The 12,155-nt window shown below is 34.3% G+C and overlaps 1 protein-coding gene across 2 annotated transcripts in view; it reads left to right on the top strand.

Moving 5' to 3' along the window:
- SPATA6 (spermatogenesis associated 6) overlaps nt 1-12,155 on the top strand; it is a 126,511-nt gene that overhangs the window by 22,695 nt on the left and 91,661 nt on the right. For both annotated transcript variants that reach the window (XM_057710292.1, XM_057710300.1), the window contains exons 2-3: nt 420-557; nt 1,993-2,041. In XM_057710292.1, coding sequence (XP_057566275.1) covers nt 420-557; nt 1,993-2,041 — 187 coding nt within the window. The remainder of the gene's footprint in view (nt 1-419; nt 558-1,992; nt 2,042-12,155) is intronic.

Raw genomic sequence — 12,155 nt, 5'->3', positions numbered from 1 at the left:
GTCAGATTTGTGCTCTTTTTCTTTTTTTGTCCTCTAGTATAGTGCTTTATTTCTGCTGAGTCTTAATCCTTTGTGATTAAATGATGCTGAATAAGTTCATGTTAGCATTCTACATAAAGTGGGAGCCTAAGGCTGACTGTTCAAAACTATTAATGTTTGTCCCAAGAGCCAGTACATAGAGCTTCAAATGTGGTACAAATAACCAAGTGGAAAAATCAGAGATTTCTCAGAGGGATGGCAGTTATAAAGGCGTTTCATGTAACTCTGTAAACACTAGAATCTCTCTCTTTTTTTTTAACTTGTGCATATTTTTATTAGCTTAGCAGACTAATTTTTATGCAATGTTTGGTATATTATTTTAGTATGATAGTTCAGGGAATTCATGAAGCAGTCACATTCATCTGCCTAATTTCTTTCAGGTAACTTGCCCAGGAGTGGTGCTGAAAGACAAGGAGGACATCTATCTTAGCATCTGTGTGTTTGGCCAATACAAAAAGACACAATGTGTCCCAGCCAATTTTCCACTGGTCTTCAATGCCAGAATGGTGTTTGAAAAGGTGAGTTCAAATATGCAATCAAATGTTAACAAATAAAAAACTAAAGTGGTTCCAGATTTTGAGTAACACATATTATTATTGTTGACTACGTACTTTGGTTTAATTCAAAAGGAGATTTGTAATTTAAATCTGGAAGCTTGAAAATAAGTATGCCTTATGTTATACATTGAATCAGTTGCCTCTTTTTTATGATGGATCAGTTTACTTCTAAAATTGTCTTAGCAGTCTTTATGTAAAATATAGCACCTTGAATTCTACGTAATCATTTTCATAACCGAGAGCGAGAGAGAGAGAAGGGAGATATTAACAGGTAAGAATAGGTCATGTTTTACTTATGGCAGTCTTGTGGTGCTTCTTTCTATAAGTCTCTTCTCTTTTTTCCCCTTGAATCTGATGCTTTTGGTTAATTATTACTAATGGTGTTTCTTTCTTTCCTTGTCTACTTCCTTCCTTTCTCCTTTCCTTTCATCTATCTTTCTTTTCTTTTTCCCAGTTTCCAACGTCTTTATTGGCAAGTATTTTAGAAAGGAAAGATTAATCCTTCTGTTTCCAAGTCCGTAGATTGCAGAGCAGTGCCCAGGGACACATCAAGAGGTGCTGAAGTAGACTGCTGCTTTGTTTCCCTGTTATTCATAGACCCAGTCAAAAGCACAAGACTTTTTGTAGTCACCAATTCTTTGAGCTTAAACCACAGGCTTATTTCTTTTTCAGCACTTTTTATTGAATCACTGTTATGAATGATGTTCCTTCCAACTTTTTTTTCCTTCCTCTTCTCCACAAATAATTACTGAGTACCTGCTCTGTTCATGCACTGTTCTAGGCACTGGGTAAACAAGACAAACATTATTCCCTCTTGGAGCTTTCGCTGTAATAGGAGAAACAGACAATAATCAAGTAAATTCATGAGTAATACAATTTTAGATAGTTAGGGTCATGAAGAGAATAAAGGGAGGGTAAAGGGACAGGGGGATTACTGGGAGATTGTCTATTTTAAAGGGTGGTCAGAGGAGGCAATAACATTGAATTACTAAGCCTGAATTACGAGACAATATCAGTTATTTAAAGGTCTAGGGTAAAAGCATTCTAAGCAGAGGAACAGCAAATGTAAAGGTGTCTTGTTGGGAATAAACTTGATGAGCTGGAGGAACACCAAGAAGGCAAATATGACCATGGTAACAAACAAAGAGAGGACTGCTAGCAGACGAAGTTGGAGAGGGAGGCAGAGCCAGCTGTAATTTTTGTTTGTTGGTAAAATTTTTCACAGTGATCATGGGAAGCAGAGAGGAAGTGACCGTTCTTAATAATGTTGAAAGTTTCTTTGATTGGGAAATGAATATTTGGGGAATGAGAAGGAAAACACAAAGACTATTTCATATATGTCTTCCTTTTACTTTCTCTTCTCTATCCTGCTTCCCTTTGCCTTTTCTCACCATAGGTGTTCCCTGAAGCAGTAGACCCTGGAGATGTGGTTGCACAGCTTGAATGTAAGTTTTTAACTTTTAATTCCTGATTCTAAGAGACTTTAGAATTATGCTCTTTAATCCTGAGTTAGATAAAAGTCAAAAAGGGTCTAATAAAAACTTCAAAAATCTTGAGGTGAGACTTTTTTTACACTTTTTAGAATTTCAGAATATACCTGGAAAAATTAGAAAATTCATGTGCTACAGAGAGATGGGGAATTTTTCCTTTTTCTGTATTTGATCTGTGAACAACAAAGAGACTTATTTGAACTTTATATTGATTAACATGATATGGGCTGTTAATGATGTAAGGATTGAGATTCATGTTAGGTGGGATTTTGCCCTGCAAACAAAAATATGTCTTTATCCTCACTTGTTGCAAATCAAGAGAGTAAATAATAGATTGAAGTAATAGTAGCTTAAAATATATATGCTTTTGCATTTTGTATTATGTGCAATATGTTCATAAATTGTTTGAAAGTGACATTTTTCAAGGCTGTGGTTAACAGTAAATTTTTTAAAGTCCTAGGGATCAACTGTAAAAAGATCCAGTTTTTTGTGAGAGCAGCAATGCAGAGGTATACACTGGGGAATAAGTTATTCAAGCTCTGAGTATGAAATGAAAAGCTCTGTTATTTATCATTGTAATTAGACAGGGATTAGGGATTACCAGATTGGTCTAATAGATAATTGTGGCTCAAAACACCAGCAATATTGAACATCATCAGTGTCAGCTGTCCCTTTCATACCTTTGTACCCCACTGGGACTCTAGCAATATAGAAACATGCAACCTGCACCATGCTAGAATCTGGGCGTATAGGTAGAAACAGGGCTGGTGTATTGTTTTACCTTCAGGGAGTTAATAGTTTAAAGAACTCTGTATGGCAAGTGTCAATATCTTATTTATTTTTTATAGCTGTTCTTGCACTTGGTATTCTGTCTTCCACTTGGTGCCAGTGGGTAAATGACTTTTAATTTTCTTGAACATCTTGTTCAGTATCTGGGAAATTGTGTATCTTAGAAAATATGAAGATAATTATTTCTCTCCTCATTCTGAAATTCTTCTGTTAAAAACATTTTTTTTCCTATTTAATTTGAAATTTAGGGGCTCTGAGAAGAGTACTTGGTGGTTCATAATTGGTGCTCTGTACTTATTGCATCATATCAAGTGGCATATAATGTCTGAGTGTCTTAAGTTTAGTGATATTAAAATTGATCTTTTGGCTCAAGGCAGCATCAGCCTGATTCCTGCACTTCCTCTACAGCCTTTCATCTAATAGCTTTAGCATTCCTCGAGACCCATCTTTTCATTAGGGGTTACCAAATGTGATTTTTCTAATGCTGTCATTTTTTTCTGTATTTGTTAGCTGGAATTCTTCTGTAAAAGATATTTCCCTTATTAGCAATGTGGTGACCCTGAAATACTGTTCTTATAGGAAAGATAGGGTCATCTTTCCTTTCCTTACTGTAACAGCTTTAGTGAGGTATAACTTACACATCACAAAATTTACCCATTTTAACTGTAGTTAAGTGATGTCTAGAAAATGTATATAGTTGTGAGCCATCATCACAACCCAATTTAGAATGTTTCCCCATCACCCCAAGAGTTCCTGATACCTATTTGTACTCAATCTCTATGCCCACTTCCAGTCCCCACAACCACTGATCTATTTTCTATCTTTGTATGTTTTTCTTTTCTAGAAATTTTATATAAATGGGTTCCTGTAACAGTCTTTTGTACCTGGCTTCTTTTAATTGTAATGTTTTTGAGGTTTATCCATGTTGTTCTAAATATTAGTAGTTCATTCCTTTTTATTGATGAATAATACTCTATCGTTTGGAGCCTTTTTTCCCCTTCCATTCTCCCTTTGATGGACACTTGGATTGTTTCTAGTTTTGGGCTGTTATGAACAATGTTGGTGTGAGTATATGGGTACATGCTGGGTTGTATGCTAAGTATATGTTTAACTTTTTAAGAAACTGTCAGACTGTTTTCTAAAGTTACTGTACCATTTTACATTCCTACCAGCAGTGTATGAAGATTTTCCATGTTATTGCCAAGACTTGATATTGCCAGTCTTTTTGGAATATATAGATGTGTAGTGGTATCTCATTGTATTTTTAATTTGCATTTTAATACTGACTAATAATGTTGAGCATCTTTCCATGTGCAGATTAGCTATTCATATAGCTTTTCCTTATAAAATGCTCATTCAAATATTTTGTCCATTTTTGAACTGGGTAGTTTATCTTCTTATTGAGTTGTAAGTTTTCTTTTTAAAAATATTCTAAATGTAAGATCTTTATCAGATATATGATGAGTAAATACTTTCTCCCAGTCTGTGGCTTATTTTTTTCATTCTTTTAGTGGAGTCTTCTGAGGAATGAAAGTCATGAAGTCCAGGTTATCAATTTGGATCATGTTTTTGGTGAAATCTTTGCTTTACCCACGGTCACAAAAATTTTCTCTTCTACAAATTTTATAGCTTTATCCCTTACATTTAGGCTGATAGTCCATTTTTGAGTTAATTTTTGTGTATGGTGAGAGGTAAGGATCCATGTATTTTTTTTTGGTAGATGGTACAAATACTCAAGGAGAATCAAGGACCCCCTTAACTGGGTAGTCTGATAAATGGTCAGATACTTGAGTAACCTCAGGTAAAGTGCTTAGAACCGTCCTTGGCACCCAGTCAACACTTAAAATATCCCTTGTTTATTTTTACTGGTGGTGTGTTATTATTATTACTCTTATTATTAGGGAACTGCCAAGTTCCATTCGTACCATATCTGCACCTCTAAGGAAACTCCAGAGGCCCAGAATCACTTAAGCCTCTGGGGAAATACATATTTATGATATATAAATATAAATATAAAGTGATATTAAGGGCCAATGACGTTAAAAGCCACATAAGGCTATTTTACATTCATAGAGAGGGCATTCTCTTTAGGGAAATGGTTTTAATCCTGGAATCTACCAGAATAAAATTAATTATGACTAAAGCTATTTCCTGGGAACCATTTTTAGGCAAGAAAGAGAATGAAAAGTTTTCTACTGCATAGACTTCTCTACTGAAACTGTATTTTCATCTTTTCTCACTGAAGGTTTGTAGATTCCTCCCCTCCGCCCCCGCCGCCACACACACACACACACACACACACACACACAGTCACATGTACACAGTACACGTGACCCTTGAACAACACAGGTTTGAGCTGCACAGGTCCACTTACACACTGATTTTTTTCAATAGTGAAAATACTATAGTACATGATCTGCAGTTGGTTGAACCCGTGGATGCTGAACCGCAGATTCGGAGGAACTACCAGACATGGAGGAACCACTAATATGGAGAGCTGAAGATAAGCTATATGCAGGTTTTCAACTGCAGGAGGATGGGCACCCCTAGAGTCTACATTAGTCAAGAGTCAGCTGCATACTGCTACAAATAAAAAGCTCTTCCTACAGATGTGCCTGCGCCCTCACTTCTCTCTAAGTCACGCTTCAAATGTATCATTATAATGAGAGCTCTTTTCTTACCAAAGTATTTAAAAATAGCACCCCCTTTTGGTCAATATCTCTGTCTCTATCCCATTATCTTTAAGGTTATCATATCATCTACACCAGGGTACTTTGAGAGTAAAAGAGTGTGTTGTTAGTATTTCCACCAAGACAACAGCTGTGAAAAGATTACTGCTCAAGGCAAATAGGGAGGAATGGTCCTCCTGTTTTTCTTCCTAGCACTGATATATTATTTATTTTTCATTTTCTCTCTCATTAGAATGATAGTTTCATAAGAGCATTGACTTTCTCTTTTTTGTAGCTGCTGTGTGCATGTGACAATACCTGGTACATACTAGGTATTTGATGTTCCAGGAGTTAAATGAAATATAAATGCATCATATAACTGGCTCTCATTACTATTTTCATGAGTGTTGGAACTGTTCTATTGAGAGATGCCCATTTGTAGTGTATAATCCTTTGATTAGGAAATGTATTTTGTATTTGAAAATTCATAATATAATAATAGCTGCTCTGGCTTCATTCTCTTCAGCGTTTGGATAAAGAGAAGATGCGATCTTTATTTATATTATGGTAGATTACTAGCTGTCCCTATTGTTTTCTCTCACCTGTAGGGAAAAACAGCAGTTCATTATAGCCCCTGCTTTTCAGCTTCTGGGAATTAGTGCTTAGCTAGTGTCTGGAGTATTTAAAATGCTTTCAGGTGAAGATTTGAAGGCTGAGAATAAATCCTTCAGTGTCTATGAATGAGAGACTCCCTGCCTCAGTCGTCAGGAGAGCTTGTAGGACTGAGGATTCATGTTTTAAATCCACGATGGCAAATGCATTCCCACCAATTTGCCCTTGTAGTTAGAGTGGGTACATAGGCATTAACTGGAAATTGTTATAGCAATTACTCTTGCTGATACAGAGTGTTAGTGGCATTCTGGTACTCTCTCTCAAGGTGTTTATGGTACCTTTTGAGTTGCTGCATGTGGCTAAGATTTCTGGAGTACTGTACTATCAATACATTTACTTTGTAGCCCACATTGAAAGTACATGTAAAAATGAGAATTTTTACAGAGAAAGGAGGGAAATTGTCATTATTTAGTTATAAGAAAGAGCAACTGTAAAATGGGATTATACTATCTGTTCCATTAGATGTAATTTACATGAACTTAGTGTTTGGTTTCCAGGAACGTTAGTTTTCTAAAAACTTTTCCATTAATAATTGAAGGTCTTTTCGTCTTGAAGTATTTCTGCCAAAATATATTTTTTAAATACACAGGAATGGAAAATTGTTTATAGAAATTAGGAAATAGTTTTCTCTTTAGAAGTTAATCTATGTTCTTGTGATAAAATATAAACTGAATAAACCTAAGCAATTACTTTTCAGACCACTTCTTCACACTTGAGGAGTTTCAGTAACAATTCAGCTTGTGTTGTTGATTTCATTACTTCACTTTGTGTGGCAGCCACTCGTGTCAATGGTAGATTCAGAAGGTATATAGTATATTGACACAAATCTTAAATTTGTTTTCTAAACCATTTGTTTTTTTATTTTAATTTTTTAATCGAAGTATAGTTGATTTACAATTTTGTGCCAATCTCTGCTATATAGCTGACTCACTTATACACATATAGACATTCTTTTTTTAATATATTCTTTTCCATTATGGTTTATCACAGGATATTGAATATAGTTCCCTGTGCTGTACAGTAGGACCTTGTTGTTTATCCATCCTACATATAATAGTTTACATCTGCTAATCCTAAACTCCCAGTCCTTCCCTCCCCCACTCTCCTCTGCCTTGGCAACCACAAGTCTGTTCTCTATATCTATGAATCTGTTTCTGTTTTGCAGTTAGGTTATTTGTGCCATATTTTAGATTCCACATATAAGTGATATCATATGGTATTTGTCTCTCTCTTTCTGACTTACTTCACTTTTTTATTATGATAATCTCTAGTTGCATCCATGTTGCTGCAAATGGCATTATTTCCTTTTTTTTTATAGCTGAGTAGTATTGTATATATGTATATATGTACCACATCTTCCTTATCCATTCATCTGTCGATGGACATTTAGGTTGTTTCCATGTTTTGGTTATTGTAAATAGTGCTGCTAGGAACATAGGAGTGCATGTATCTTTTTGAATTCTAGTTTTGTCTGTATATATGCCCAGGAGTGGGATTGCTGGATCATATGGTAATTCTATTTTTAGTTTTTTGAGGAACCTCCACACTGTTTTCCATAGTGGCTGCACCAACTTACATTCCCACCAACAGTGTAGAGGTAACCCCTTTTTTTTTGTTTGTTTTTTAAAGAACTTTTATTGAGATACAGTTAACAGACAATAAACTGCATATATTTAGAGTGTATAATTTGGTATTTTTTTTCTTATTAGTAATGTATATATGGCAATCCCAGTCTCCCAATTCATTCCTCTGCAACCAAACCCTTTGTTTTTAAACTTTATACTCTTCTTGAGATCACTTGTACTTCTGAGACCATTGATACCTTTAGCAAACTTGTTGGAATTAAAAATTAATTATATTTGGAAATATATTTTGTTAACAGCTGTGTTTATTTTTCTTTCTTCATTGTAAATTGTTCATAGAAATAATACCTGGCAATAGTAAACACCCATGTAGTATTCTGATGAAAATTTTATTGGCTATGTTCTGCTTGTGTTTGGCCCCTTCCAGAATTATTCTGGCTAGTGTGGGGTACTTTTGTTTCACTTATATCCTTTATATAATAAAAGGGCTATTTCCTTCTTTGGCTTTATTTTTTAGCCTTTTACTTTCCTTTATGAAATGATTTTTGTTTTTAATATTTATTTATTTGAAAAGAAAGAGCTTTTTTTCTGTCAAATTTATAAGTACTGAATTTGCAGTGTTGATGCAAGGCAAGTTCTTCAGACTAGAAAGGGTAGCATGTTGTGCACATAGTGTCGGAACTTTTCACCCAGTGAACTATCAGGCAGTTAATTTTATTATCCTGTAGGACTTGTTCTCAGACCAGACATATGCATACATATATATATATAAATATTAATGTCTTACCTTAAGTTTGGCTTTTACATATGTTGAAATTGTTATTTTTAATTGGCTATAGAATTATTTTATTTTTCTTTGTATCACAGTTGTGTATAATCTACAAAGTGGTTTGCAAAGAATAGTAATCCTGTAACATCCCTATCGTCCATCATTTCCCACCATTTGCCACTTGCCTAAAGACTGCTTTTCAGTTTTAAAAAATTGTTTTCCTTTGTATTCACTTCCATGTCTCCAACATCCTTATGCTGCATTTGAAACGTTTTTATTTTTATTTTTTATGTTTTTGACCATGCCATGTGGCTTGTGGGATCTTAGTTCCCCCAAGCAGGGATTGAACCCAGGCCCTCAGCAGTGAAAGCACAGAGCCCTAACCATTGGACTGCCAGGGAATGCCCATGAAACGTTTTTAGTTTTAAATATTGGACATTATTTCTACTTTCTCTTATGGAAAATGAGGACTTAAATACTTTTCATATGTTCTTTGCCCTCAAAGAATATACATGCCCGTTTTCTGTCTTTCTCTTATCTTGATACGGTTATATCACAATTTTAGATTTTATTGTTAAGATCATGTAAAAATTATTTATAGCTGAACCATGTGGTATATATACTATCATACTTTTTATGTAAGGATTTTGTTTTCACTTGAATTAATGACTACTTTCTCTCCTTTGTGTAGTTTTATAGTTTTAGTTTTTTCATTTTTGCTTAACCCCAATTCTCCCTCTGGTATTTAAATTATTTTCTCAAAATTTAATGTTCTTTCACTTATAAGACATTTTTATTTTTTTCTCTAGAGGCCTAAAAAATTTTTATTTATCTTTAAAGTCTAGTAATTTTACTAGAATATGACCTGAAGTTGCTTTTTATGGCTTGGTACTCTTAGGTACAATGCATTCTCCTTTATTTGTAATTTTTAATCTTTTTTCATTTCTGCAAATGAAACTATATATGAACTATTTATACTATTTAGTATTTATTTTCTTCCTTTGCCTTAGTTTTTTCATTGGAGTCGATGCTGGATATTTTTTGCATGTTTAGTATTTGTTGTTTTTAGCCATATTTTAAAATCGTTTTTCTTTTTGATTAAAAAAAAACCCTTTTTGTTCTTGTATTTATTTTAAGATATTATCTGTTGTGATTATTTGCTTTGTTTTAGTTTAATCTTCATTTCTGAAACAACTTCCTTCTCTATTTCTGCTTTTTTCCTAAGTTATACCATCTGTGTTTTTCTAAATTTGATGTAGTTCCTCAATATCTTGTATTACTTCCTTCTTTTTCTCAGCATTGTTCTGAGTTGATCTGTTTTGATAAGTAATTCATTTATCTTTATTGTTAAGTAGTATCTTCATTATGTGATTATACTCCAATTTATTTATTCTGTTATTTACGGATATTAGTGGGCACTTAGGTTATTCCAGTTTTCGATGTTATGAGTAAAGTTGCTATGAACATTCTTAATTATATGCCTTGATGTTCATGAGCACGCACATCTATTTGGTATATATATGTTGGGTGGGCCAAAAGTTTCATTCGTTTTTTTCCGTCAGATGGCTCTAGTAGCACTTAGTTGTCTTTAACTTCATTTGAAACAGTTTTGTTAGATTGTATGTGACAGCTGTCATATCAGCGCATGCATTTAAAAAAAGACACCAAAACTGGTGAATTTTTGTGTAGCCATTTTAATATTGAAGATGGAAGGAAAAAAGCAACATCTTCGGCATATTATGCTTTATTATTTCAAGAACGGTAAAAATGCAACTGAAATGCAAAAAAAGATTTGTGCAGTGTATGGAGAAGGTGCTGTGACCGATCGAACATGTCAAAAGTGGTTTGCGAAGTTTCGTGCTGGAGGTTTCTTGCTGGACGATGCTGCACGGTCAGGTAGACCAGTTGAAGTTGATAGTAATCAAATCGAGACAAATCGAGAACAGTCTATGTTATACCACGTGAGAGATAGCTGACACACTCAGAATATCCAAATCAAGTGTTAAAAATCATTTGCACCAGTTTGGTTATGTTAATTGCTTTGATGTTTGGATTCCACATAAGTTAAGTGAAAAAAAAAACCTTCTTAACTGTATTTCCACATGTGATTCTCTACTTAAACGTGACAAAACATTCCATTTTTAAAACAAATTGTGATGGGTGATGAAAAGTGGATACTGTACAATAATGTGGAAGGGAAGAGATCTTGGGGCAAGTGAAATAAACTACCACCAACCACACCAAAGGCTGGTCTTCATCCAAAAAAGGTGATGTTGTATGTGTGATGGGATTAGAAGGGTGTCCTCTATTATGAGCTCCTTTTGGAAAACCAAACAATTAATTCCAACAAGTACTATTCCCAATTAGACCAATTGAAAGGGGCACTCGACAAAAAGCAGAATTAGTCAACAGAAAACACATGATCTTCCATTAGGATAATGCAAGACTTCATGTTTCTTTGATAACCAGGCAAAAACTGTTACAGCTTGGCTGGGAAGTTCTGATTCTTCCACTGTATTCACCAGACATTGCACCTTCAGATTTCCATTTATTTCAGTCTTTACAGAATTCTCTTAATGGAAAAAATTTCAGTTCTCTGGAAGACTGTAAAAGGAACCTGGAACAGTTCTTTGCTCAAAAGGTAAAAACTTTTGGAAAGATGGAATTATGAAGTTTCCTGAAAATGGCAGAAGGTAGTGGAACAAAAGGCTGAATACATTGTTCAGTAAAGTTCTTGGTGAAAATGAAAAGTGTCTTTTATTTTTATTGTACTTAGAAAACTGAAGGCACTTTTTGGCCAACCCAGTAGAAGTGGAATTACTAAGTCTTAGGGTCAATATGAGTAGACAGTGCCAAACAGTTTTCCAGTGTTGCTCTATCAATACACACTCTGCCATTGATGAAAGTTCTGTTCTCCACATGCTTGCCAGCTCCTGGCATTGCCAGACTTTTTCATTTTACTCATTATGGTGGGTAAACAGTGGTTTCATTTTGCATTTCTGTGAAGATACATGACATCATCTTTTTTGGACATCTTTTTTGTGTGTGTATGTGAAATGCTTGTCTTTTGCTCGTATCTCTTTTTGGTTGTTTATTACTTTCCTACTAATTTATAGGATTTCTCTGTATTTTCTAGTTACCAAGCTTTATGTCACTTATATGTGTTACAAGTATCTTCTCACTCTGTGGCTTGCATTTTTAATCCATTAGTGATTCTTGTTCTTTTGGTGAACAAGTTTATTTTTAATATAGTCTGACTTAGTAATGTAGTTTGATTTATTAATCTTTTCCTATATGTTTAGTGCTATTTTGGGTCATGTTTAAGGATTTATTCACTACCCCAAGTTATGAAGATATTCTATATACTTTTCTAGAAACCTTATTTCTTTACCATGTACACTCAGAGTCACAGTCTCCTTGAATTTTATTTTTATATGTGATACGAAGTAGGGATAACATTTTATTTTTATTCTATGTATATCTAATTGGGCAATACCACTTGGTGAAGAGACTTTTATTACCATTGCTCTGTGATGTTTATCACAAATTAACTGCCTACACACATGTGGATTTTTTAAAATAGATTT

This window comes from Hippopotamus amphibius, chromosome 1 (assembly GCF_030028045.1).
Source record: "Hippopotamus amphibius kiboko isolate mHipAmp2 chromosome 1, mHipAmp2.hap2, whole genome shotgun sequence".
Taxonomy (NCBI): Eukaryota; Metazoa; Chordata; class Mammalia; order Artiodactyla; family Hippopotamidae; genus Hippopotamus; species Hippopotamus amphibius.
This window is presented reverse-complemented; position numbering and strand designations above follow the sequence as displayed.